Below are 27,704 nucleotides of genomic sequence, written 5' to 3'. Positions count from 1 at the left end.
GGGGGAACTGTAGTGATGTCTGGCATTTATTCTGAAAGGTGATACGAAAGGATAGACCGGGAGAGGGACGGGGGGATGTGTGAGGAGTAGGTACAGTAAAGTGTTCATGGTAGAATCTCGGCAGGGGGGGGGGGGGGTATACAAAGGTTCGCTATAAAAATCTCTCACTGTCGTTCGATGATTTTTATAAGGGAATTTTGGAAAAAACGAGCTGTGACCCCGAAATATTGCTCCAGTGACTTCAAACAAAGAGATGGATTTGGAAAACCATCAGGCAACTCGTTGAACAAGCTCTTTCCAGAAAAATCTCTCAACCAGGGCACCTGTGGAAGGTGTTTATAAAGGTGTGGGAGTATTACCGATGGTCTCCGTCACAAGGGAGGAGGGGGGTATTGCTCACACACACAGGGTAGGGGCCGGGGAAGCTAGCAGCCAGCCTCCCCACATGACAAACAACCTCCACCCCAATGTCACCAAGGAACACCAATTCAAAGCCCCGGTCTTCCCTTCGTCATCCTCCATCACTTTGCTGCAGCACATCCTCAACTGGGTGGTGGCTCATCTCCTGACAGCTGGTCGCCGCCTCCCACTTCTTGGTAACTCCAGAGAACCCGGCTGAGCGCTCTACTCAGAACACATATTGGGTAAGACCTTTGAGGGTGTGCGGCAGGGGGAGGAGGGCGCTCCCTGATAGTTCTCTCCACCAGTGGAGTTACAAACGTACCACTGCCCCCCTACCCCCAGAGGGGCCAACAGGGAAGGACATCCCTGCGGCAGTCGTTCTGCCAAAACGCAACCTCCGACACGACATCCCCGCTGTCACAGCCCCTAGCCCACCCCCTGGACCAAACGGCCCGAGGAGGCACCTGAAAGTAACCGCCATCACACAGCGCTGAGAAAAGCCAGCATAAAGCACTTTTATTGCAATAATAAAACTTGGAACTTATACATAGTGCAGGGAGGTGGGGGTGGGGGATAGGCAGCAATAATTTCTCTCACCAAATCACTACACAGGACAGCAAAGGGGTGAGAGGGGGGAGGAAAAGGCAGGAAACTCTGAGATCAGCAGGGGGAGCTGAACATCAATGCTGCACATCAAAAACCAGGAGATGCTGAAGCTGTGATGACCAGCATCATTTTTCTCAAGACAACACTCAAGGGTTTGTCATGATGGCTGGGCTTTCATCGGGTGTTAAGTGTCTACAAACAGCACCTTCAATTTAAACTTTCGATTAAAGTTTCTTAAAATTTAGGAAGTGGAGCTTGGATAGCTATGAGATTACAAAAGTCCTGAATATCCGTTAGAAAAACCACAGGATGGAGGGGCGGGGGTGGGGGGGTGGGGGGAAGCCAGGCCACGAAGAAGGCTTCAGAGGTCCCTGCTGGCCTGGGGACAGATACCTGTAGTGTCCAATATCGCAGTGAGAACCATCTGCTTCCAAAAGGCAGAGGGTTTAAGGGGAGGGTGGGGCAGGGCAGTGGAGGCAAAGGCTCTCCTCCCCCTCCCCATTTCAGTTTTGGGTAGGGCTTTTAATTCAACCCAAGGACATCTCTCAACTTGGAGATAATTCGGCCCTCGACAGCGCCTCAAATCTGCTATGGCTTTGCAGCGCAGCAGCAAGAATGTTTAATATATAATAGATAAAAATTTCATCCAAAAAAAAAAAATAAAATAAAATAAAGATTCTTGCAACCCCCCCCCCACCCCCACCAATTCCTATTCTAAAATTAACCCATTACTTGTGCTGTTAATACTTGACTAATACTTAAGTGGAAACCTAGATCCAAAAGACTGAAACTGAACCTTCACCCCAAAACGAAAACGAAATAAAATGAGTAACTTGAGGTTTACGGCAGATAGTTTAGGTCAACACACATACGAGGAGAAAGGGAAAGAGCGAAGCCGGGTGACAACACATTCAGTCGGGGTCGATGTTTATACAAAGAGTGTAGTGGAACATCAGGAAAAGCTCCATACGGATTCGCGTGTGCGCATCTGGAGGCGCCACATCCCTCCACGGCACATCTGTTGGGGACAGAAAACCTGTCAGTTCCGGCAGCACAGTGCCCTGCGTGCGCGGCGGGGGCGGACTCGAGGCTGTCTGCCACGGCAGGTCCCTTCTCCCAAGAGTTCCCAGGTCTCCCTTTGAACGAGCCACTTCCGCTCTGGCCGGGCTTGGCCGGGCTTGGGCTGGATTCCCAGGTGAGCAGGCTCCTTCCTGCCTCAATTGGCAGGTTTTTTGTTTTGTTTTGAACCTAAGCTTATGTTTACCTGCTGAGGAGAGCAGTGACGGTACAGTTCCCCAAGGTCACTGGGTCTCCAAGCCGGATGCACACAAGAATCACCTGGGGGGCTTTAAAAAACTGCAATGCTTGGATCCCACTGCCAGTAATTGTGGTTAAGTGGCCGAAGGTGTGGCCTGGGCATCAGGAGGCTTCCCAGGTGACTTCCGTGTGCACAACCCACGTTGGTATATCCTTCATGTTGAAGGGATTTAGACAATGTCTGCAGTCTTTATTCATCTACTCCAACCTACAACTTTCCAGATCTGCTCTTGGGCTTTCCATCAAGAGCTCTGCAAGAGGTTTCTGAGATGTTCTTTGGCCGTGTGTGGGGAGGTGTAGGCCAGGGTGACTCACAGCCCTCTCTCCCTTCCTTCCTCCGCCTCCATCTGACCAGATTTATAGAACGCTGGTACCCAAATCAAGATAATCCCAAGGCTCTCCTCAAATACTTTTACGTCCAAAGGGCTTAACTCTCAGAGAACAGGAAAGAGGGTTTAGATTAGGTATAGACCTTTGGGCAGACAGAGGCTCTGTAAGGAGTTCCTTCCTAGTAAGAATGACAAGTACAGAAGCCAAGGTCAGCAAACTGGCCCGGGTCTGTATGACCCAGGTATGTAGGGCTCAAAGCACAGGGAGAGGAAAAGAGCTAAGAATTTCAAAAGCCCTTGTGCTTAATGGAGTCCACAGCAGGACAAGGTTAGACCATAACAGACAGGCTGGCAGCCACCTGTGACCACTTTCGAACAAAGGCATTCTCCCTCAGGCCCCAGTTGTGGTCCTCTGGCTCCAAGGGCCAGGAAGGGGGCAAAAGTAGAGGTCTAGGGCCAGCTGGAAAGATGACACCATTCGTGTGTTTTATGATCCTAAAACCCACATGAAAAGTTATGAGTCATTACGACATGGAGTTTGGCTTCCTAGAAATGAGGGTAAAGGAAGGAAAACAAGCCCAGGAAGGGGTTCTGGTGCTAGTCTGCCACGGTCTGGAAGTGACCTCGAGTAAGGTCTTTCTCTCCAGGCCTCGGTTTCCTCACCTGTTATGCAGGAAGGCTGATGGTCCCTAAGGTCCTTTCCTAGGAGTGTCTGGGAGTGTCCTCTACATTTCAAAAGCACGCCCTGGCCTCAGCTTCCCATGCATGGAAAAGGAGCTGGCCTGAGCGCTCCAGGGTCCCGGACTTGCCCCCGAGGCAGCTGGCTCGGGTGACAGTGCCTCTCTCACACCCCCTGACAGGCAGTGACCACACTCTACATGGCGAGGGGGCTGCACACACTAGGGTGTAGTCCTCAACAGTCTTACTTCTACAGAACCAAAATGCTAGCGTTATAAATTTGGCCGTATTTCCGGTTCCCAGCTCGGTTTTAGTTTGCAAATTATATACAAAAACATACTTTATTTCAACAGCTACTATCAGCGGCCCTGTCCCAATGAGTCTGCTCAACAGCACGTGCCTTTCCTTTCCCCAGGATGACCAACTGTGGCATCTGAGGTGTATACCAGTAACTAAAATCGAAACACTACCCAATAGCGCAAGAACGCAGGGGGAAAACCCAAGGCCTTTTTGGTTCTGCTACCCAGCAAACAGCCGGTAAACGGGGGGGTGCCAAGGCGGTAGGAGGCCCTTGGGCACTCAGCTCCTCACCCAAGAACGGGGCGCAGGGGGCTCGAGGGGGGCTGTCCCTGTCATTCCAGTTTCAGAAGCTCCACGTCAAAGACGAGGGTGGCATTCGGTGGGATGATGCCTGGGTGGCCGGTGGCACCGTAGGCGTAGTCTGGGGAGATGGTCAGTTTGGCTCTCTGACCCACACTCATCTGTGAAAAGAACAAAGAGAGAGACTCAGTTGGACGCCCTCCCCAGCTGTCCCTGTAAGAAGCAGGGCCGTTTACCGGGGTGTGCTGGTGCGGCATAGCGGGGCGAGGACAGCGACCGTGCGGAACGTGGAGGCTGACAGTCAGGCTGCACGATCCCTGCATCTGGCTCTCAGGGGCCCAATGGCAGATAAAAACCACCTTTCTGCCCAGGGCTTACTGACCCGGCTCTGGGCAGCCAGCGCCACAGAAGTGTCACCACTCAGTCCTTTGGTGGCCTGTCACCCAAAGCATATGTGTGTGGCACCTACACTCTTAAAAAAGTATTCTGATCAAAACTCCGCTTTAAAAGAAAACACACACACACACAGAAGGTAATATATGGGGTAGTCTACTTTTTCTGTACTTTATTTATACTTCTAGTCAGACATATAGAAAACTTTTTAAAAAACATAATTTTACAAAGAAGCATGTATGGTACGTTACCAATAGTGTAAAAAGAGGGAAATATTTATATACTTGTACCTTGCCTAGATAAACAGAAAACACCTTTGGAAGGACACAAATAATACCAGGTTTTTCATGGGGAGGAGAGAGTACAGTGGCCGGGGTGGAGGGAAATTTTTCACTTTAAAAAATACATTTGGGGGCACCTGGGTGGCTCAGTCGGTTGAGCGTCCAACTTCGGCTCAGGTCATGATCTCACAGTCTGTGAGTTCAAGCCCCGCATCGGGCTCTGTGTTGATGGCTCAGAGCCTGGAGCCTGCTTCGGATTCTGTGTCTCCCTCTCTCTCTGCCCCTCCCCTACTCTCACTCTTTCTCAAAAATAAATAAACATTAAAAAAAAAATACATTTGTCCTTTTTCATTTCCAAATCAAAACTTACATTAAGTGAGTTTCAATATATATTTTCTGAACAGTGAGCAGGCTCTCTGCTCTGCCCACCTTTCCAGCACTCTCCGCTAAGCCCTCCGTTGTGCACTCCTGGCTCCCTGACCCAGCCCAGGAGACAGCAACTAAGGACAGAGCTGCAGGCTGCGCTCCTCTAACACAACTCAGAAACCGTGTTCCCCTCTCCTTTGGGAAACGAGGACACGCTGAACTACGGTGATAAGAGTAGTTAAAAGCATTATGGCTTAATCTAATGAACTTCAAAACGTTCGTGTCCTGGGGCGCCTGGGAGGCTCAGCCAGTTGAGCATCTGACTTCTGATTTCAGCTCAGGTCATGATCCCAGCGCTGTGGGATCGAGCCCTGCCTCAGACCGCCCTGAGCATGGAGCCTGCTTGAGATTCTCTCTCTCTTCCTCTGCCCCTCTCCCCAGCTCACGCTCTTTCTCTAAAATAAAATAAAAACATTTAAAAAAGATCATGTCCTTTTACTCAGCAATTCTACTTCCAGAATCTTCTAACAACCCGAAATGCTCATTATAAGGGGAGTGGTTTCACTGGCACATCTGCAACATGGGTCAGCCACCAGAAAGAACACAGTGGCCTTAAATGCACTAACACGGAAAGATGGCCCAGACACAGTCAGAGGAAAAAAAGCAAGCTGCCAAAACAGTACCTGTGGCAGGACTGCGTACCTGTAAACATGTAAAAGCAAAACAACGATCTCAGAAGAAAGGGAAAAGGGGCACAAGATAACCCCCCTTCTTCCTGTGCTTTTAACTCACTCAAACAAATACCCCGTGGAGTTTCAAAGATGCTCTATGCAGGTCTCAGACCACTCAGACTTCTCACAAGTGACAGAGCTGTGGGTCCGGGGGGAGGCTGGGCATCTCCCCAACACCCGTGAGGCCTCACCAAGCCTGGGATGTAAAATAGGCTGATAACATTATCTCGGGGGCAGCTACGGCTCTTGGAACACAACGCAGTTATTGTTCCAGTGCCGGAACAGCCACAGAAGATGGCTGTGGTGTGGACAATGGGTGGCATGGTCGCTGGGGGATGGGCTACAGACCAAGAGCCAGCCAGACGAGGGCAGTGGGGACAGAGATTTCCAAAGGGAAGTAAACCATGAAGATCCTCTCTCCTCCTCCCACTGCCAACCCTCTGCCCTGCAGGAACAGAAATCTAGACGCTTGGGGGGTGGGGTGGCTTAAAGTTTCTGCAGGTTAAACAGTTCATCTGGAGATAAATCAGTGTGTATTCTGGAAAAGAGAAAGACAGAAATCTTTCTCTCCACTTTGGTTACATTTCAGTTCTCTTTGGTGGAAGGAAAGAGACTAATTACCTATGACACAGGGCTGACATAAAGCCCCGAGTCTCAGGACGCTGGAACCTGGTCAGCGCCGAGAAAAAAACCTGCTGGGCTCGATGGAAGGCCAGAGCCCAACTGAAATCTGGCAACCCTGGGTCCCCTGTTGTCCACTGGGAATTCTGTCATGTTGGCAGAACAAAAGCTGTTTACACTAACGGGGAGGAAGGGCCGAGGAAACGGACTCAAGACAAACAAAATGACTCTCTCCAGGAGTATGACCTCTCGGAAGCGGTCTGACACAACAGGGCCAATAATAAGACAAATGCAAATTTAAACCACACCAAGACCACATTTTTTTTCACTCGCTGTATTGTCCTGAATCCAAAAGTTTAACGACACACTGTGCTGGAGGGGCTGGGAGGAGACAGGCCCCCTCACAGCCTGCTGGTGGCAGCTCGGTATAATCCCTATGGACGGCAACTTGGTAAAGTGTCAAAATACAGCGTGCACAGCCAGTGAAGCCCTCACCCCGACTTCTGAGAGTCTGCCTACGGCAACGCTCACACAAATGTAAAATTAAGTCCACACAAGACTGGTCACCGCGGCACTGTTTATGACAGCAAAGCACTGGAGATGACCATCAATAGGGCACCGATCACGTCAATTACGGTCCACCCACCTAAGGGAATGTGGTAAGAGAGCCTCCTCCCCTCTTTATGTGCAGATATATAAAGCGTGAAAGAGAGATTCAGTGAAAAAGCAAAGGGCAGAACACTGTGTGGGTCCACAGGGGGGAAAAAAAAGTACGTGCTTGAAGAAACTCTACAGAAAACGTTAGTAACATGACTTCCTGGGGGTGAGGGGACTGGCAAGACGGGGTGGGACGGAAGTGAAATTTTCCACTTACACCTTCATTGATTTCTGAACCACGTGAATGTCCTAGCCACAAGCATCATTTAAAAGGTAAACACTAGGAAACAAAACAAAACAAACGAGAGCATACCTGGGCAACCCCTTCTTCCCAGCCTCGGATCACCTCCTGCTTGCCTAGCATAAACTTAAAGGGCTTGTTCCTGTCCCGGGAGGAATCAAATTTCTTTCCATCTTCAAGCATCCCTGTGAAAAAGGGCAGTTGTAACATGAGCGACAAGGAGTGACGGCGCGACCGGTCAGACGCCGGCAGCAGAGTGGCCGTCCCAGACGCCAGCGCTGAAGGGCCCGGCAGGGCGTCCCGCGTCCTCTGGGGGGGCCTCCGCAGCTGGGACGGGCCCTCCACCCGGGTCTGCGCATGTTCTTCCCACCTCTGAGCAGCGGGCCGGGCCCCAGAGGCAGGCGGCTGTCTACCTGGTGTGAGAAGGGGGAACTGCGCGCTCCTGACGGGGCTTCCCGGCACCCCTGCCCCCGGACTAAGAGTCGCCGTGGGCCCCAGAGGCACACACAACACCTAAAAGTCACACACAGCCCAGGAGCAACAGGCCTTCCTTGATGGCGGGCGGAGGCACAGCCGAACCGAACTGGAGGACACCACTGGGCGTCGGACGGCCGGAGAGGCGGCCGTGCAAGAGCCACCGCAAACCTCTCCTGGTGGCCCCCAGGCAGCTCCAGCCGAACTGCGGGCAGGGCTTCCACCCGGAGTCAGCGACGTTGCATGCACTCGATCCTCCACCAGCACTGTCCCCATTTCACAGAGGAAGGAACTGAGGCAGAGGGAAGGGAAGCCGCCTGCCCAAGCTAGACTAGCAGTCCAAACGCCACGTTCATTGGACTACCCCCCGTGTCTGGGGAGCCGGACGAGCCACAATGGCAGCCACTATTCAAAGGGGGACTTGCAGAGGTGGAGACGCCAGAGGGTGAATGCCACAACAGGGACATACACCTGCAGCCCCTCCTTCAAAGACGACCGTCCGCGGTGGGTTCTTGGGAAACCAGAGGGACTGACGGGAGAGCCGTCCATCCCAGACTGGAAGGGCAAGCCAGTTGTTGACATACAGCTAACAGAGCAGGTTTCACTGGGGGCCGTGGGGTGGGGGTGGGGGGCCTCCACGGTTCTAAGCATCGCTCAGGAGACCCCGTGAAACACAGAATTCTGTTGAGTTTGGCCACTTCTAGAGGAGGAGGGAAACCCTAACAAAATCCCAACTTAAAAAACAATGTCAAGACTTGTAAGCGGGATAGGGAAGCAGAGAGCAGTTGAGAGCTTTATCAGAGCCACCAGACTAGCTGTACTTTGACAAATAGGAAATGGGCAGTGGCGGGAACGGGAACTGCTGTCCTCACGGAGCAGGAAGGCAGACAGATGTCCCAAGCAGAGCGGGTGCTGACCCCGCCGGAAGCCTAGAGCTGGGAGCTGAGGACCATGAGGCAGACGGGAGGACGGGGCCCCACCCCTGCCAGGTCAGTGCACAGCCAGCAACTGAGGCCCCATGACCAGCAAGCTGGGGCGTACACGGAGCTCATCTCTCCACCAGAACACAACTACCACCAGATGAAAGAAGTGACAAATGACAGGACTTGAACAGTTTCCTATAAATGAGTAGCTGGGAGAATAGGCGTCCACCTTCACTGTAGACATTCCCCTGTAGGCTCTACTGCATACATGGAACCCAGCCTAACTGAACCCCGCATCAAGGGTGAGAGCAGACAATGAGCTGGATTCTCAGAATCCGCTCTTTGACCAGCCAGACAGCCTTTCCATGCACCCACCGAGACTGCTTGCAACAAAAATAAGGAAATCAACTCCAAGGCTTAGTTAACTCACCCAAGGTCAGAGTCAGTGGGCAGTGGGGCCTGGCTCTAGCAAAAGGCTTTCATTTAGCCCAATGGGGACTGAGAGCTATGAAGGAGACCAAAGACCAGAAACAGCCTCTTCCTGGTCTGGGTTCTTTTAAGGAGACCTTGAAGAGCCCCAGGGCTTCCTAAGCAGCCTTGATATGTAAATCACTAGGTGAGGAAGCCCCCTGGGAAAGAGCCTAGAAGACAGGGTAGGGTGGTCCCTGACCTCTGAGCCCTGCCTGTGAAGGCTGGCTGGACAAAACACACAGAGAAAGGGGCGCCTGAGTGGCTCAGTCGGTTGAGCGTCCGACTTCGTCTCAGGTCATGATCTCGCAGTTCATGAGTTTGAGCCCGTGTCGGGCTCTGTGCTGACAGCTCAGAGCCTGGAGCCTGCTTCGGATTCTGTGTCTGCCTCTCTCTCTGTCCCAACCCACTCACATTCTGTCTCTGTGTCTCTCAAAAATAAACATTAAAAAGAAAAATTAAAAACAACAACAACACCACACACACACACACACACACACACACACACACACACACACACAGAAAAACCTGCTTAGAGGGCCATCTGGAACCCAGGCTGTTGCACATTCCACACCCTTGGAAAATCCAGACCAAGTACTCCCATCCCTCTTTCCAACTGAACAACTTTCCAGGAGCAGCAACAGCATGGCCCAGGAGATGAACTGGAATCAATCTAAGCCTTTCACCAGGGTTGGTGTGGAGTGGGCACATGGGCCAGTTTGGGCACTAGGATCAACTGCGAAGTCTACTGGAGCCCTGCTGGAAAGACCTGCCTCACGGGTGAAAAAAAAAGAAACACATTCAGGAAGAAAACTCCTGCCCTCCCTTCTTGTTGAACACCATCATGTGAGGATGTGATGTCTGGAGCCTTGGCAGCCACTTTGTAACCACGAGAAGGTCAGGAGTACCACAGAGTAGTTGTCCCATTGTTATGAACCAGCCCCACACTGCCTCCCTCAAGCTTTAGGTTCTGAGGTGGTTAAAAATCTGCTTTGCCTTAAGTCAGCTGAAATATTACTGAAAATAACCGAACAGGTATGAGGTGACCCTTTACTGGATATGTACGCAACACACACCCCACTGCAGTGCTGCCATGAGGGGGTAAAACTGGAGCTCAACAACTCACACCACAAAGAGCCGTCACCGTTCTGACAGCAGACCAGCGTGCCCTGCCAGGACCCAGGACACATAAATGTTTACCAACAAAACAAGACTTACACGTAATAGTTACGACATGGGATGCACTTCTCATTTTTAAAAAGAAAGCTGATTGTGACCCCCTAAATGTACGTCATAATACACTACTGGCTTGCAACTCACAGTTTAAAAGATATCGTATACCTGGGTGCCTGGGTGGCTCAGTCTGTTGAGCGTCTGACTCTTGATCTTGGCTCAGGTCATGACCTTGTGGTTCATGGATCAAGCCCCACATGGGGATCTATGCTGGCAGTACAGAGCCTGCTTGGGATTATATCCCTCTCTCCCTCTCTGCCTCTCCCTTGCTTGTGCTCTCTAAATAAATAAATAAACAAACATTTAAAAAAATTTTTTAAAAATACAGTGTATCTACAAAAGAATTAGCCTCTTTCAGCCAAATAGGAACATGACCCCAAGCAGGGCAAGATCATGTTCTGACTGCAATGAGAAACCACAGGGTATGGGGACAGACTCCCTACACTTCCCTTTCATACCTGATTAAATGCGTTGCCAAGCTATCTCCAGATGCTTACTGTCTGACCAGTTCCAGGCCAAACACACAAGGTGCTACCTGCTGTTGAGCCAACCTGGAGAAATGGATGCTCTTCAGTGCAGAGACTGTGGGTCTGGGAGCATGTCTGTCTAGCCCCAGATCTCTTCAGGTTTTTGGGACACTGAAGGACAAAGCCTTTCCCTACTATTTTAAGAAACCAGAAAAACCAAGAAGGATTTCTAAGTGAAGGGGCTGTAAGCAGGAGCTTTGCTGAGGATCCTTATTCTCCTCCCCTATTTCAGACGAGCTGTTTCTCCTGGGACAAGGACATGAGCCTTGCTCCACAACTTCAGACTACTGTTCCCACCTGTCAATCTCACCTACTCCCACTTCCTTGGAGGAGAAATCTTCTTAAGGAAGGATGGGTGGTGGTGTTGCTAATGGTGGGGTGCCTTACGCCCGAGGAGGGGTTATCTTATAATCTAAGTCTGAAGGGTAAACATCACCTCTAGAGCTGCGCAAGATGCCACGCAATTGGCACAGGCTATACGGGCAAGGAGGGGCTAGAAGGAGGGCTTCCCCAATGGGAAGGAAAAGACCACCTTATATATGCCTGTAAGTTGTCAGGCCAGGTGAGGAGGTGATGTAGGAGAGGAAGCAGTGTCCATTAAGAAGGAGAAATGGATATGTGTACAGTGTTTTCTGGAGTGTGAATTAGGTTGGTCAGTGCCGAATGCAGAATATGACAGAAGCTGTTACATCAAAATAGCTTTGGCAAAGGTGGAGTATTAGGGATCAGATTTACCCTCCCACGAAACAAACAAACAAACAAAACCCACACAGAAACAAAAACAAAATGAAATGCATGAAATAAACACATGAAATAAAACACAAAACAAAACCTCCGTCATGAAAAGAGAGAGAGATGGGAATGCAAGCTGGTGCAGCCGCTCTGGAACACAGTATGGAGGTTCCTCAAAAAACTAAAAACAGAACCACCCTACGACCCAGCAATCGCACTACTAGGTATTTATCCAAAGAATACAGTGTGCTGTTTCCAAGGGACACATGCACCCCCATGTTTATAGCAGCACTATCCACAATAGCCAAAGTATGGAAAGAGCCCAAATGTCCATCGATGGATGAATGGATAAAGAAGATGTGGTATATATCTACAATGGAGTATTACTCGGCAATCAAAAAGAATGAAATCTTGCCATTTGCAACTATGTGGATGGAACTGGAGGGTATTATGCTAAGTGAAATGAGTCAGTCAGAGAAAGACAAAAATCATGACTTCACTCATATGAGGACTTTAAGAGACAAAACAGATGAACATAAGGGAAGGGAAACAAAAATAATATAAAAACCGGGAGGGGGACAAAACAGAAGAGACTCATAAATATGGAGGGTTACTGGAGGGGTTGTGGGAGGAGGGATGGGCTAAATGGGTAAAGGGCACTAAGGAATCTATTCCTGAAATCATTGTTGCACTATATGCTACCTAATTTGGATGTAAATTTAAAAAAATTAAAAAATTAAATTAAAAAAAAAGAAAAGAGAGCAAGAGACAGAGAAATAACCCAGATAACAGCTAAACATGGTTTTTAAGACAAGACTCTGGACAATGCAACAAAGGACAGTGATTCCTGAGAGATGGGGAACTAGCAAGGCGAGCCGAGCCCTATGAATGCCCAGCTTACAGCCTTGGGCATTTCCGGGGAGAGGGACCTGGATGGAGCTCAAAGCAGCTGGGAGTCCAAAGGACACAAACCAGGAAGGAGACAAGTGTAGAGTGAAATCCCCGGAGATTTACAGAGGGTCCCTCTTGAGTATTCAGCAGAATACTAATCAGCACACGTTTAAGGAAACTACTTAAGGCCAGGAAAAGAACGATCTAAAGGATGGATTAGAAGGAACAGTGCCCAGTGCTTACACAGAGCTGGGATCAGTGACTGTTCCGCTAGCCAGACTGGAGAAAATCATGGTTTATGAGGCACTGAGTAGGAGGATATCCAGAAGATCTCATCTCAGGAGTGGGGGATAATCAGCCCCAAATTGAGCACTGCTCCAGACCCACCTAACAAATCATAAAAACAAGATCCAAAAGGATCAAACTGTTTCCAAGTAACTTAAGTGCTTCTCAATACAAAGTTCAAGAAGATTTATAGGAACAAAAATAGCCAGCACCTCAAAAGGTAAAATTCACAATGTCTAGCATCCAGATTAGCACACATGCAAAGAAACGGGATGACACGACCCACAAGGAAAGAGACTAACCAACCAACTGAAACTCACCCAGAGCTGACAGTTGTTAGAATCAGTAGAGAAGGGCAGTAAGATTCAAACCAAAGGTCCAAAGACGACAATGACACTGGGACGGAACAACTGGACACCCATAGGCAAAAAAAAGTAAAAACATGGACCTATACTTCACATCATCAAGTATCAACCCAAAAACTGTAAACATGAAACCTATAAAACTTCTAGAAGAAAACACAGGGAAATAATCTTTGTGACTGTGGGTTAGGCAGAGATTTCTTAGACATGAGGCCAGAAAGCACCATCCATAAAAGGATAAACTGAACGTCATCAAAACTAAAAACTTCTGCACTTTAAAACGTACTTTTAAGAGAATGAAAAGTCAAGCCACAGACTGGGAGAAAACCTTTGGAAAGCATGTACCTCATAAAGAACTTGTGTCCAGAATATATAAAGAGCTCTCAAAACTCCACAATAGGAAAAGAAAGAGCTCAATTAAAAAAGAACAAAAGAGGGGCGCCTGGGTGGCGCAGTCGGTTAAGCGTCCGACTTCAGCCAGGTCACGATCTCGCGGTCCGTGAGTTCGAGCCCCGCGTCAGGCTCTGGGCTGATGGCTCAGAGCCTGGAGCCTGTTTCCGCTTCTGTGCCTCCCTCTCTCTCTGCCCCTCCCCCGTTCATGCTCTGTCTCTCTCTGTCCCAAAAATAAATAAAAAACGTTGAAAAAAAAAATTTAAAAAAAAAAAAAAAAAAAAAAAAAAAAAAAGAACAAAAGATTGGAACAGATACTTCCCTGAAAAAAGGCAAATTAAAACCACCAGGCGATATGACGACTACTGAATTAGAAAGAGTACAACTAAAAAGACTGATCATAATCACGCACTGGTGAGGATGTGGAGGAACTGGAATTCCCACACGCTGCTGCTGATGGGAATATCAAGTGGACCGACCACTCTGGACAACAGGCCGGCCGTTTAAGTGAAACATACACCTCCCATACGACCCAGCCATTCCGTTCATCCTGGATAAATATCAGCCTATGTCCACACAAAAAGACTTATATACATATATGCACAGCAGCCTCCCTTGAATAGCCAAAAACCGGAACAACCCAAACATCTGCCAACTGGTGAATGAACAAACCACATCCACACAGTAGGAAACTATTCAGCAATAAAGAAGAATGAGCTACTGATACACGGAACAGCATAATCTCAAAATAATTATGCTGAGCAAAAGAAGCCAGACAAGAGTGTATTCGCTGTACAATTCCGTATATACAAAACTTTAGAAAATACAAACTCTGCTGACAGAAAAGCGCACCAGTGGTTGTTGGGGATGGAAAGAGGAGGTTTCAGAGGATAACGAAGGGGCATACCAAAACTTAGGAAATTGTACACATTAATTGCAGTTTATCGAACGTCAATTAGGCCTCTACAAAACTGGGGGGTTTTTCCGAAAGGAAAAAAAAAGTGAAAAAAGTGTGCTTCGCTGAAATCCTACGTGCGTTTACCTCCTACACCCAAGCTGGCGGCGGATGGCAAGGGACTTCCTCTGCTTAGGGAGGGGGCAAGGAAAGCAGGCGGCCCGTCAAGTCTCAGCAGTTGCTCCCAACTCTGGACATCTGTGTGCCAGGACCGGGAGCCCTTGAACGGTGAAACCACCTGCCAAGCCAGTGCCGTAATTTCCTAGAGAAAGCACGCTCTGATGAGAGAAGGCAACTGAGGTTACAGTTCAGACCTGACAGCTGACACTCTAAGCTCCAAAGGGCACTCCCAGCAGAAACCAGCAACGGCATGGCCCTCCATTTGCGGAACCGACCGATGTCCCTTCTGACTACACACAAACCTATGCCTCATGGTCCACAGACCGCCTGGGATGGCTCCATAGTCTCCCTTTCGAGAATGAATTTTTGTCTCTCCTGACTGAACGCAGCTTAAGGTCACAGACCTGGACGCAAAGTGCTGTGTCCCTGTATGTGCTATGTACTCAGCTCCACCCCTGGCACCCGCAGTGCTGGCGGCACTCGCGACTACTTTAAGATTGATTGGCTCTGCCTGCACGATTTTTAAGAATCAGCAGGACAAGCATGAGGCTTCCATATTTAGACCTCTTCCCTGTACGGTAGGAAGGATCTGAGGGGTAATCCCAGAATGGCAGCTTTTACTTCTAGCACCTTTGAATTACTAATCAGTGAGAAAAAAATGTGAAAATCTGGGGGTCTCCAGTTAAAAGCACAAGCCTGTGTGAAAGGGTTGCAGGAGAGAGTGTTAAAGCAGCCTCCGGCTGCAAGACATTTTATGTCACCTTTGTCTGAGTTTCCTCCCGAAAGATTTAGCTGTTCCTTTGGGGAAGAACCAGACTCCAATCCCTGGGGAGGGAGCAGGAGGGCTTAAAAAAAAAAAAAAATGTGGGGAACAATCTCAAGTTCACCTCCCCCACAGCAGCCTGCTCTTTCCTGCTGCTCTTCTGTTTCAGGGTGTGCTCGCTCAGAAGGAACCAGCAAAGGCAGACCTGGCCAGCAGCTGCTGAGGAACACGTGCCCTCGGACTCTGCTCCTGGTACTTGGCCCGAGTCACTGCCCAAGAAGCAGTGATTAAGACCCAAGGCCAGGATGTGGAGACTCGAGAGGACCACTGGGTTATTATTTCACTAATAATCCAACAGAAATGGAGCTACCTCCAGGGCTTCAGGGGGGCAGCACCCCCATATCCCCCCTACAGGGTAAGGGAAGTGGCTGCACAAGGCACCGGCACCTGTTGCAGCTCAAGCTTGTGACTCACAGTGTGGTTTTCAGTTGCGGATGGAATCTTTGCAGGTGGTTTTCATAGGCATTTTGCAGGGTGCAGAATTTAGAAAGTTTTAAAATTAAAAACAAAAACCCAAAGCTAAATCAAACAATGACAACAACAAAGAAAATCCCAACCTCCAAACAAAACAAAGCTCTTGCCATTCACAGTTGGAAGAGGGAGAAAGGATTTCTATGTTCAATTCGACACATATTTTCTTTTATTAATTTTTTTAAATGTTTATTTTTGAGAGACAGAGCACGAGCTGGGGAGGGGCAGAGAGACAGGGAGACACAGAATCCAAAGCAGGCTCTAGGCTCCAAGCTCCAAGCTGTCAGCACAGAGCCTGATGCGGGGCTCGAACCCACGAACCAGGAGATCATGACCTGAGCTGACATCGGCCGCTTAACTGAGCCACCCAGGTGCCCCTCAACACGTATTTTCTTAATTTTTTTCCTTAACGCCTATTTATTATTGAGAGATAGAGAGCATGAGCATGGGAGGGTCAGAGAGACAGGGAGACACAGAATCCGAAGCAGGCTCCAGGCTCTGAGCTGTTAGCACAGAGCCCAACGTGGGGCTGGAACTTACAAACCGCAAGATCATGACCTGAGCCGAAGTGGGAGGCTTAACCGACTGAGCCACCTAGGTGCCCCTCAACACGTGTTTTCTTAAGTACAAAAGTACAATGGTTGAATGGAAGTGGGGAAACTGAACTGAAAGTCACCAATTTTTCTGCAGATGTGCATTCAAAGCCACCTGGAACATTCTCAAATGGCTGTTACTGACCTAGATACAAATGGATGTACCGACCCAGGCTTAGCTGTTTCCTTCTCCTCCTTATGTACAGAAGTTTCCTCAACAGCCTTTAACTTAACTGCCCCACCAAAGACTCCTACAAACCGCAGCATGCACAGCCCCAGAGCGGAGAAAGAGCCTGTATCTCCTAGTCTCTAGTGATGCTCATTTCTTTTTTCCCATGTGAGCTTTAGGCTTACCAAAGGCTGGTCAGCTATGCTGACTCCCAGACTCACTTATGTCAGTTATACTTACCGAGTAGAGAAAACATAATCAAACAGTATGCAAAAAAATGAAACAGGAGTGTGAACAACAAAAAAAGAGTGGTCCTAGCTGTTTGGAAAGACTCAATAAAGGCAAGTCACTGAAAAATACTGCTCGTGAGTAACTGTGTGGATGAGACGGATGTATGTCTGAAGAAAGAAATCTTAAGCATATAGAAAGGTTGGGCGTTGAGATGACCTCCCAACAGTCCTTGCTGTTTTGGCTTTAAAAGAATCCAAATTAGTTTTTACAAGAACCTTGACGGGAAACTCTACCAGAAGAGCCATCCTAACAGAAAGACATGGGCCTTGAGTAAACGATTTATGTTTGGACTTGAAATAAAATGTTTAGAGAAGTCATGTCATTTTTACGATCAACTACCCACTAGTCCCCATCATGATGAATGAAAAGAGACTCTACACCTGAGGTAGCTAAGACATATGAATTCAAAGTTTATGTCTCCTGTCCATTTCCAGGCCTCTGGGTTTGCACTCCCAGGGCAACCTTCCTGAACTGGGAGTTCTGACAGCCCCACAAACGTGGTATGATCGAAGGCCAAGTGCTTACCCAAAGAGAGAGCCGGCTTCCTCCCCACCATTGCACCAACTGAGCACAAGAACACATCCCCTCTGTTATCTGGAAATGCTCCTAAACTTTTGCTAAATCTCTTTAGATTCTATGACCAAAAGTGTATTTTCAAAGGAGATCCCATGATGGGAAGTACACAAACCAGAATAAAATCCTTGTGGGCATGCCTCTCCATCTTCCACTTTATCATAATATGAGTAAAAATACCGCCACATTGTATCTCATGGGGCGGGGTGGGGGAGAGCCCACAGAAGGAAAACAATACTTAACAGTGGCTATTTGGTAATGGTAGAAATATGCATGATCTTTAGCTTTTCTTCTTTTCCAGAAAACACGGAGGCGGGAGGCTGTAGGGTATAATGGCGTGAGTTCTGGGGCTTGGGCCCAGATGACCATAGTAATCCCCTCCCTGGTATCCCTGCGTCTGCCCTTTTTCTCCTACAGTTTAAACTTGACACGGCAGCTAGAGGGACATTCTTCTAAAATACAAGCCAGACCCTACTACTCCTCTGCTCAAGACCCTCCCACGGCCCCCCATCTTATGCAGAACAGAATCTCAAGTCCTGAAAATGGCCTAGGAGGCCCTGTAAGAGCTGCCACCCCACACTGCCATCCCTCTGACTTCATCCCTGGTGACTCTCATACTTCTCTGCTGCAAGAACATTGTTTCCTTTTGTTCTGTAGACACACCAGGGATACGCCCACCCCAGGGCCTTTGTCCCTGTTGTTCCCTCTGCCTAAAATGCTCTTACCAGATGGTCACATGGATTACTCCCTCACACCCTTCAGGTCTTGGTTCAAATGTTACTCTCTCATTAAAGTCTTCCCTGGTCTATCTAAAACTAAACCTTCTCCTGTCCCTTCCTTCACACTTACTGGTTAACATACAATATATCTTCGCTTGTTAACCACTTTCCCACTACAGTGTAAGATCTACGAGGACGGGCACTGTGTCTTCTTCAGTCCTATGTTCGTGGTGCTCGGAACAGTGCCTTGCACATAATCGATAACCAAAGGCACCCTTTCCCCCTCCAGGCCATTGCACACACTTGACAAGCTCTCCCCTCCTGCCGGCCCGAGCCATACACATCCAAGACCACGTGGCCCTTCCACTCCAGGTGGGGGCTGCTCAAGGCCCTTCTCTCGAAAAGGTAGGCGCAGGGGAAGGCACTCCCTCAAGGTAAGCACCTCAAGGGCAAGGGTGAAGCCTTCCCCAGCTCCTAACATGTTTGCTGAATGACTGAGGGAAGGGCTTGGTGTGCTGCCCTGTGTGTAGTAGGCGTGAGAGAAAACAGTCACAATTTTACTAATCCACGGGGATTGGGCAAAGTGCAGAAGGTAGATTCTTGCTCTTATTCTAGCTTAAAGGAAACAGAAACGTTATACCAAATGTAACAGGAATGTGGCCTTTCTCCACTCCAGCTAGAGTCCTAAGTGACCACTATTCAAACTGTCCCTGAGAGGGGCGCCTGGGTGGCGCAGTCGGTTAAGCGTCCGACTTCAGCCAGGTCACGATCTCGCGGTCTGTGAGTTCGAGCCCCGCGTCAGGCTCTGGGCTGATGGCTCGGAGCCTGGAGCCTGTTTCAGATTCTGTGTCTCCCTCTCTCTCTGCCCCTCCCCCGTTCATGCTCTGTCTGTCTCTCTCTGTCCCAAAAAAAAAAAAAAAAAAAAAAAACTGTCCCTGAGAGACTCCATGCCAGGCACTGATGGGGAGAGGCCCTGGAGAACACCACCACTAGGCCTCTGGCCTCCTGAAGCCTGCAGTCTACTGGGGAAAGGGTGGGTATAACTGTATACAACCTGACCGCGAGGAAGGCCATGAAGGAAATGGACAGATGCCTTGCCGGAGAATCCAAGGTACGTGTGTAATGCATTTGTGAAGAACCACTTTAGCCAAGGGTCAATCGGGGAAGACCCACTGAGGGGGTGCCATGTAAGTGTGATAGATAGGAGTCTGCCTGAGGTGGGGAGTGGTGGCACCTAAGCACAGGGCCAGAGAGTTCTCTGGGGGGGGGGGGGGGGGCCCTTGGTGTGTCCCAGGAACTGGAGGTGGGCCAGGGTGGTCTGAGCTCCTGGGAGGGGAGAGTAAAGGCACTGAGAACAGAAGACAGCACGCAGGAGAGGGTTGTTTCTCCCCACTCCCTTTCCTCCTCCTCCTCTTTCCACTGCTAGTATTTATCTGGCCGAAGTTAAAGTGAGCTAGGGGAAGGCACACAAGGACTCAGTTGAGTTCTTCAAGTAGGTACAAGAACAGGAGAGGAAAAATAGAAATAAAAATAAACAAGGGCACCTGCGTGGCTCAGTCAGTGATCTCGCAGTCATGCGAGAGTCAGGTCATGATCTCGCAGTCCATGGGTTTGAGCCCCAAGTCAGGCTTGGTGCTGACAGCTCAGAGCCTGGAGCCTGCTTCAGATTCTATGTCTCCCTCTCTCTCCGTCCCTCCCCCGCTTGTGTTCTCTCTTTCTCTCTCTCAAAAATTAATAAACGGTAAAAAAAAATAATGAAAATAAACAAACATCATCATAAGCACCAAAAGGGAGAACTGAATAGTACATGCCTAAGTTATCCAAAGTACCCCCAGCGTTTTCCAGGAGAAATAAAAGGTGACAATACTATTTTTAGAGAAAATCCCAAAGCAGACAAGCAATTCCTAGTTTACAGATACAATGAACCCATTAGCACCTCATAAAATCAGTTATTTAAAAATGTTTTATTCATTTTGAGAGTTGGGGAGGGGCAGAGAGAAGGAGAGAAAGAGAGAGAGAGAGAGAGAGAGAGAGAGAGAGAGAGAGAGAGAGGGAAAATGCCAAGCAGGCTCCACACTGTCAGCTCGGAGCCTGACATGGGGATCAAACTCACAGACCGTGAGATCACGACCTGAGCCAAAAAAGCCAGAGTCAGACGCCTAACCGACTGAGTCACCCAGGGGCCCCCAAAATCTGTTTTTAAGTAGGCTCCACGCCCAATATGAGGCTTGAACTCATGACCCTGAGATCGAGTCACGTGCTCTACTGCCAGGCGCCCCATAAAATCAGTTTCTAACCACCAAAAACATTCAAGTTAAAAAGCCTATGTTAAATTTTTATAGTACATAAATTATATCCAATAAAGCTGTTAATGAAAAAAAAAAAAAAAAAAAAGCCCATGAGACCTACTGAAAGGAACCAGAGCTCTCTGGAGAGAACAACTGATGCCAGGACCAGAGTAGGGACACCAAGGAAGTGACTAGGGAGTAGGGCGAGCATATCAAAAGGGTACCGGAGCCAGCCCAAAGGGGCTCCTGCTGGCCGAATCTGGGACAACGTGAGGATCAAGAAGGATAATGAGTATCAATGATTTTAAGCCCTCAGGAAAATTTACTATGAGTCCATATACTAAAAACAAACAAACAAGTAAGTGGATAAAGGGGGGGAAAGTCTCTTGCCACCCCTGGGAAAGATGACAAAACAAATTCTTTAAAATGAAGATTTAAATTAAAGGGAAAGAATTAAGCTCTACCCTATCTTATGGAATGGCAGCTGATAAATGTGGAAGGTATGAAGGAATTTTTAAAACCGCCTCTTTGCAAATGCCAACGAAATGGAGACTTCTGGCAAGAATCAGCAATGATGTCCACACCAGAGGGGGAAGGTGGAGGAGACCAGGCACGGGCAGGATGCCCAGGGCCCCACTAACTGCTGCTAACTGCGAAGGGGGAAATGTACCCTTACAGAAAAGATCAAATTCAGCACCACCAATAATGCTGTTCCCCACAGTGTGCTGAGTATCGAGCACACAGCACCAGGCATGACGGGACGGCAGATGACACGAGGCGGAAGCGGCCAGATGACACTGGGAGAAAACGAGCGGACGGACGCAGGGCATTCATTCGGTAAGATCACAAGACGGTTCTCTTTGAAAAACCAGGGCCATTAAGAAAAAACTAGCACGAGGCCTCTCCTAGATTGGCAGTAGACACAACATCCAACTGCAATGAGTAAAACTTAAAAGAATTCTGGTTTAAAGAAAGAAAAAACACTTTCAGGACCACTGAGGGGGGGGGGTTACAATAATGCATCTGGTTTTAGGTCACTTAAGTCATTTCAAATTTTCTTAGGTGTGAGGTGTGAGTAGGAGGATAAGTAGAATATCCGTATTCTTACAGCATGCTCGAGTATTTAAAGTGTCATGATGTCTGTGGCTGAAATGACTCCGTGAAAAATCCACAGATCACATGTACACACACACACACACACACACACACACACGCATATTCTGTAAGGAGACAGAAATGGCAAACTCGACAAAATGTCAACCATCACAGAATCTCGGTGGTGGGCACGTGGCTATTTGTTTAGATTTTTCTCTATGTGTGAAAACTTCACAAGTAAGAGTCACACATACACATACACAAGCATGCTATGGGGCCTTCGGTTCACTTAAGACCGGTGAGCCTCCTACTCTTACCGGTGGAAGGAGAAAAGGGCATCTGCAGGATTCTGTACTCTGGTAACCACGATCCCAGAGGAAAGAAAATGATGCTTCCATAGCAAGGTCTATTTCCAAAATGTTAAAACCCCATTATGTTAAGGAAGCTCGAGGAGAAGAGGAATGGACACCCCCAGATGGCGGCTGTGCTGGTGGTGAGCACAGCACAACGCACGAACTTGTCGCATCCCTGTGTCGTACACCTGAAACCAACGAAGCGTCGTGTGTCAGCTACGCTTCCATGGAAAAAAAAGGACCAACACCTCGGCTTACGCAGCCAAGCTGCCACGGCCCAACTCTGCTCGGCTCGTGCCCCTCAAGACACAAGGAAAGGAAAACAAACACCAACAACCCCCCTCGGTACCCACGTTTAGCAACTCAGCTACAACTTTCTTAGCCAATTTATTCTATTCTGTAGGCAAGGTTACACCTATTTTATCTAAAAAAAAAATTTTTTTTATAAGTTTATTTATTTTGAGACAGAGAGAGAGAGAGAGAGAGAGCGAGAGAGTGCACGACTGAGCACAAGTGAAGGAGGGTCAGAGAGAAGTAGAGACAGAATCCCAAGCAGGCTCTGCAAAATCACTGCAGAGCCTGATGCGGGGTTTGAACTCAGGAACCATGAGACCATGACCTGAGCCGAGATCAAGAGTCGGACGTTTAACAACTACACCACCCAGGGGCCCCAAGGTTAGCCTTTTTTTTTTTTTTTTTTTTTTTTAAATTTTTTTTTTCAACATTTTTTATTTTATTTTTGGGACAGAGAGAGACAGAGCATGAACGGGGGAGGGGCAGAGAGAGAGGGAGACACAGAATCGGAAACAGGCTCCAGGCTCTGAGCCATCGGCCCAGAGCCTGACGCGGGGCTCGAACTCACGGACCGCGAGATCGTGACCTGGCTGAAGTCGGACGCTTAACCGACTGCGCCACCCAGGCGCCCCATTGGTTAGCCTTTTTTAACCTGAATCCTCAGACCCATCTCTCTTATAAGTGCCCATTTCCCTATCTGTAGAGGAACACAGGCTGAGGTCTCAGGGCCAACCCTGCCCTGCGTGGGAGTTTGGGCCACTCCAGGAACTGAGGGCTGACACCGGGGCTCTGCCTTTCTCCCACTCGAGACACCACGGGCAGTGCTGGTGGGAGGAAGGGCCGGGGGGTGGGGGTGGGGAGGAGGGCGGGGAACGCATCACCCAGTGCCTGGGACACGAGCAGCCTTCATACAGTCGTATAATAACAGCAGCACTGTCACTGCTCCTGGCAGGTGTTCTTATTCCCATTTTACGGATGGCCACGGAGGCTGAGAAAAGTGGGACAATTCGGCTGAGCTCTCATAACATGTTATCTGGCAGGGGCAAGAGCCGAAACCTAGCCAAGGGCCCACTTCCTCTTCGGGGATCACCGTCCACCTGGCACCACCTCTCCCCACCTGCCCAGGCTGGCACGCCACACACCCAGGATACAACCGGAACCCTGTTTCTGTCCCTGCCCTCAAAAAGTTCAACGTCCACACAGGAGCCAGAAGGGAGCGGGCGTGTTAAAATCCAGGTCAGCTCACAACCCTCTTAGGGCTGCCATCTCACTCAGAGAGAGAGTCACCAACCTGCAAGGCCCCCCCATCACCCCCTCCTCCCACCGCTTTCCCCTCACGCCCTCCGGTCCAGCCACACGGGTCTCCTTGCCGTTCTCCCACCACACCAAGCACGCCCCAGCCTCGGGCCCTCTGCCTGCAAGACTCTTGCCCCGACACCCACACCGCTCACTCCTCAACTTCCCGTGGGTAAATATTAGCGTGTCATTTTGTCAGAGGCCTTTGGCAACCACTCTCGCCAAAAGCAGCGACCCCCTGCCCATGCCTGCACTCTGCTTTCACCTCTCCACAGTGCTTCTCCCCACCTGACATTCGCACCTGCCTGGGCCTTGCCACGCAAGGAAGCCCCACCACATCAGGTCTCTGCCTATGTCGTCCACTGGCCATGTCCCTAGTGCCTGGCTTGTCACTGCTGCTCAGTGAACACCTGCCGTAGGAAGGAAACAGGGTCCTGTTCCAGTCACAGCCTCTCTGACTGAAGTCAGCACCGAGTGGGGGCCCGTCGGAGGAGCCTCTACTGGGGGTGAGCCTTCCTCCAGACATCCGATCAGCCAAGAAACACTCGGCTGGGGGGCGGGGGACGGAATAAAGTAGAGAGGAGAGGGGAGGGGAGACAGAGGTTAAAGAGAAGCAAGGGGCTGGGGAGAGGGCTGCAGGACAGTGGTCACCTCGGCTGCCCTCTAAGTGGACCTTCTGAGGAGACAGGGCTGAAGGACCCTTGGTCCTCCTTGTTTAGAAGCCAGGCTGCTGACAGCTTAAACCCAACCCCAAGGACATGATGTCAGTTACTTTTCAAGAGGATAAAACCAGAATTCCTTCAATCCACCTAAGGTTGCTCTGACAAAGGCAGGCATGTGGCCTGCTGACATGAGTAAAAGGGACACAAGCCTGGCTATGTGTCAGGACAGGCTCAACAATACAGATGACGAACTACTGGAGGCAAGGAGGGAGCTGTGAGAAGCCACTTGGTCCTCAAGGCACATACTTGGCAAGTTACCCTTCCACCTCCTTCCTCCCACCTCAGTGCCTGTCATGCTACTGGGAGGCGCTGGGCTGGTGGCAGCAAAGTTTTCGTTTTCCCTTCTGGCACCACAAAGAGGTGACGCAGGCCTTTCTTTGAAGCCGCGTGCAGGCTGTGCTCTGCTAGGGGCCACAGAAGGCACCAGAGGGAGCCTTGAGAGTGGCATCAGGGCTACGACTGGCAGCCACCAGCGGCACTTAAAACGTCCATGTGGTCAAAGTCAGCCTGGGCTATGCATGTCTCTGCTGGCTGAGACCTTACTTCCACTGCTCTTTCTTTGGACCTGCCCCCAGTCAGCAGCAGGGGATACCAGGCCAGAGCAGGCTGGATCAAGAGTGTTTGCCTGACCTGAACCTGGGCCAGTTAGATTTTTCCCTCCTAGGAACTATCATCATTGGAGTCCCACGGCCAAACAACGTAAGCTGGATATTCAAAAGGAGACGGAGACACTGGGCATGGGGTGGGAGGGGCGGGGCACACAGGGGCCTTCCAACATCCAACATCTCCACTTGGGAGAAGCAAAGAAAAACGAATCCGACAAGGGAATACTGGGGCAACCAGGTAGAGAAAAACAGGGAGAAAAACCAGGAGTGCTATGAGAATTTCTTCTCCCTTCTTGAGCCCCAGTGGGCTCCTTGCCTGGGAAGACCCTCAGGTCCTTATGGTAACTCTCCCCACCCCCATTATGTTCCATCAAGATGAATTCTGCTCCCACTGGCTTGAAAGCCTTCACTGCTACAGATGAAATCTCAAAGCGCCTACCCATTCCTCTCACGCCCCCACAGGCCTCAAACAGGTTCTTCCTGGGAGGCTGGTGGCAAAGACCCACAGGAACAAAGCCGCCTGCCCAAGAACAGCCTATTCTGTGAGCAAGGGGCAGAGCTGGCTCCTCACTGAGGCGTCTTTGTAGAGCTTATCAAAAATGACATAAAAAAGAAAGCTTTTGTCCTGATGCATGCCAGGGTCCTGCGGCTGTTCGGGGAATGTGTGGGTGGGTGCCACCCTCAAGGAAAACACAGACTTGGAGAAGAGGCACTGGGAGCCCTGATGGTGTTCTGGGTCCCACGACCATCTGTTCTCTTAGGAAAGGCTCCAGACATGCTGTGTGGGGACATTTCACCAAAAGGCACAGTGAGGCATGGTTCTGTCGACATGCTGTGGATCCAATCCCGCCATGAGCACTAAAAGACGGGTAAGCCGAGGCTGAGGGGCACAGACTCAGGAGTGAGACAGATAGAGCCAGTTATCCTAGTATGGCTAACTTATAAAATGGGGGTGGGACAGTCACCTCATTACCTCTCCGAGTCCCAGGGTCCGCACCAAGTTGGCGGTGGGAACTGCATTAACTGCCCACTCACCCCAGCGCTGCAAAAGGCAACGCTTACTCTTCTCATCCCACCGATCACAAGCAACCAAACTGACAAGCTTTCCTCCATTAGACCTCCCAGGCTCGGGTGCTGACCATGGCCTACAAAAACGGCCATTTAAAAACGTCAGAACCACTTTCCAGCTTCGTTTCACAGGCACGAGAAAGTTCCCTATGAAGATGGGTTGCAATACCTCCTCCTTTGGTAGCCTTTTAAAAGGTTCTAGTTCTTGACTCCCTCCACCCCCTGCCCCCATTTCTGCCCACGGAGAAGGGCCAGAGAAACAAAACAGCCAAATAAGTCAAAACGCCTGGGAAAGGGGATGTTGGGTGCCTCCTTCTCCTTCCCAGTGAAAGTCACTTCCCTTAACACAGGGCTCCCCCCATAGTCTGGGAGGGAAGGGTAAAGCTTATGCCAGAGCAGCTTGGTCACAACTGCCTACAGCCTACTACCCAGGAGGAGGAGGAGAAAAAGGAGAAGGGAGGGAAGGAGAAGAAACAGAGGAAGGGGGAGGAGGAACAGAGGAAAGGGTGGGAAGGAGGAGAAAGGGGAAGAAGGACGGGGAGGGAAGGTTATTCGAATCTACAGTGCAGCTACACCAATCACCACCCCCCCTCCAGCCCACAGCCACAGAGTCTCCGCCTGCTTAGCCTCCACCCCCCTCCCCAATACAACCCAGGAGGACCTTGTAAGGGCATGGAGTTAAAAGATGGTCTCAAGGCACCAGACTCTGAAGTCTGAATTCTGGCTGAAGGTCTACAATCTCCTTTGGTTTTCATTACTGTTCGTTACCCTAACTGGGCCTCAGTTTCCTTAACTTTCAAATGGGGATGAGAAAACCTCTACTCCTAGAAGGGTTGGGGGGGCAGGGGCTGAGGGGCGAAATTACACGTTCAGGCAGCCCAGGCCGTCGTGGCTACCGAGGCTTGGATTTCAAAGTGGCTCAAAAGTAAGATGAGCGGATCTAGCTCATCCGAGGCCAGGCAGAAGTCAAAGCCGTGCCTTGGGAACCAGGATGAATCCCGACTTTGGAAGAGGCCCCTCCGCAGACTGGAAATTACCTCGCCCTTCTTATCTCCATCCAAGGGAGGGCCGGAAGGGGAGGCTGGGTGTCACCCGGGACACAGAAATGGTACAAATCCTTTGATGGTCCGGGGCCAGGGCTCTGCCCGTTCCGGAGCATGTGACCTTGCGCCGGCGACTTCGCCTCCCCAAACCTCAGTTTCCCCATCTGTGCAGTGGGCACAGGGCTGTTCGGGAAGCGCGAAACCGCCGGCTCACACCGTCCCGGGTTCGGCAGGCGCGAGGCCGCCCCCTCGGGGGCGCTGCCACCGCCCAGGCCTCCGCCTCGGGCCACGCGGGCCCCGCCGCCGCCGCCGCCGCCACGCCCCGGGCCTCTGCCCCCAGGCGGCGGCTACAGGCCACCCGGGGCCGGGCCCCCCCACCCCGCGGACCCGCCGACTCACCCGTGTAGTGCACCACGCAGGTCTGGCCGCGCTTCGGGAAGGTGCGCCCTAAGGAGACAGACAGACAGACGGGAGCGGTGAGCGGATGCGCGCGGCGGAGGGGGCACTCTGGGAGCGCCGAGCGCGCCTACTCACCGTCTCCGGGGGAGATGGTCTCCACCTGCACTCCCATGGCGGCGGCGGCGGCTGGGGACGCTGGGCTGGCGGGCGGCGCGGCGGGCGGCGTGGACCCACAGCGGACCTGGCGGCAGCTCCCCGGCTCTGCCTTGGCCCTGGGCGCCTGGCCTGCGCACGCGCGCGCCCCCGCACGCCCCGCCCTG

The 27,704-nt window shown here is 50.4% G+C and overlaps 1 protein-coding gene across 1 annotated transcript; it reads right to left on the bottom strand.

Annotated features, from left to right (window-relative positions):
* Positions 1-893: 893 nt before the first annotated feature.
* FKBP1A (FKBP prolyl isomerase 1A) lies at positions 894-27,670 on the bottom strand. The gene is made up of 5 exons (XM_058685134.1): positions 27,520-27,670; positions 27,385-27,432; positions 7,295-7,407; positions 3,924-4,093; positions 894-2,026 (listed from the first exon to the last, which is right to left on the bottom strand). The coding sequence occupies exons 1-4, from the start codon at positions 27,554-27,556 to the stop codon at positions 3,965-3,967; spliced, it is 327 nt and encodes a 108-aa protein (XP_058541117.1). The 5' UTR covers positions 27,557-27,670; the 3' UTR covers positions 894-2,026; positions 3,924-3,964.
* Positions 27,671-27,704: the final 34 nt, after the last annotated feature.

The sequence above is a fragment of the Neofelis nebulosa genome, chromosome 9 (genome assembly GCF_028018385.1).
Source record: "Neofelis nebulosa isolate mNeoNeb1 chromosome 9, mNeoNeb1.pri, whole genome shotgun sequence".
Taxonomy (NCBI): Eukaryota; Metazoa; Chordata; class Mammalia; order Carnivora; family Felidae; genus Neofelis; species Neofelis nebulosa.
Note: the sequence above shows the minus strand (reverse complement) of the source record. Positions and strands in the feature narration are given on the sequence as shown.

Bases quoted from the DNA above. Each gene is read 5' to 3' on its own strand.
- FKBP1A (XM_058685134.1), bottom strand. From the start codon at position 27,556: ATGGGAGTGCAGGTGGAGACCATCTCCCCCGGAGACG. The intron at 27,433-27,519 runs GTGAGTAGGCGC...CTGTCTCCTTAG, and splicing joins GACCATCTCCCCCGGAGACG to GGCGCACCTTCCCGAAGCGC. The intron at 7,408-27,384 runs GTGAGTCGGCGG...CCTTTTTCACAG, and splicing joins CTGCGTGGTGCACTACACGG to GGATGCTTGAAGATGGAAAG.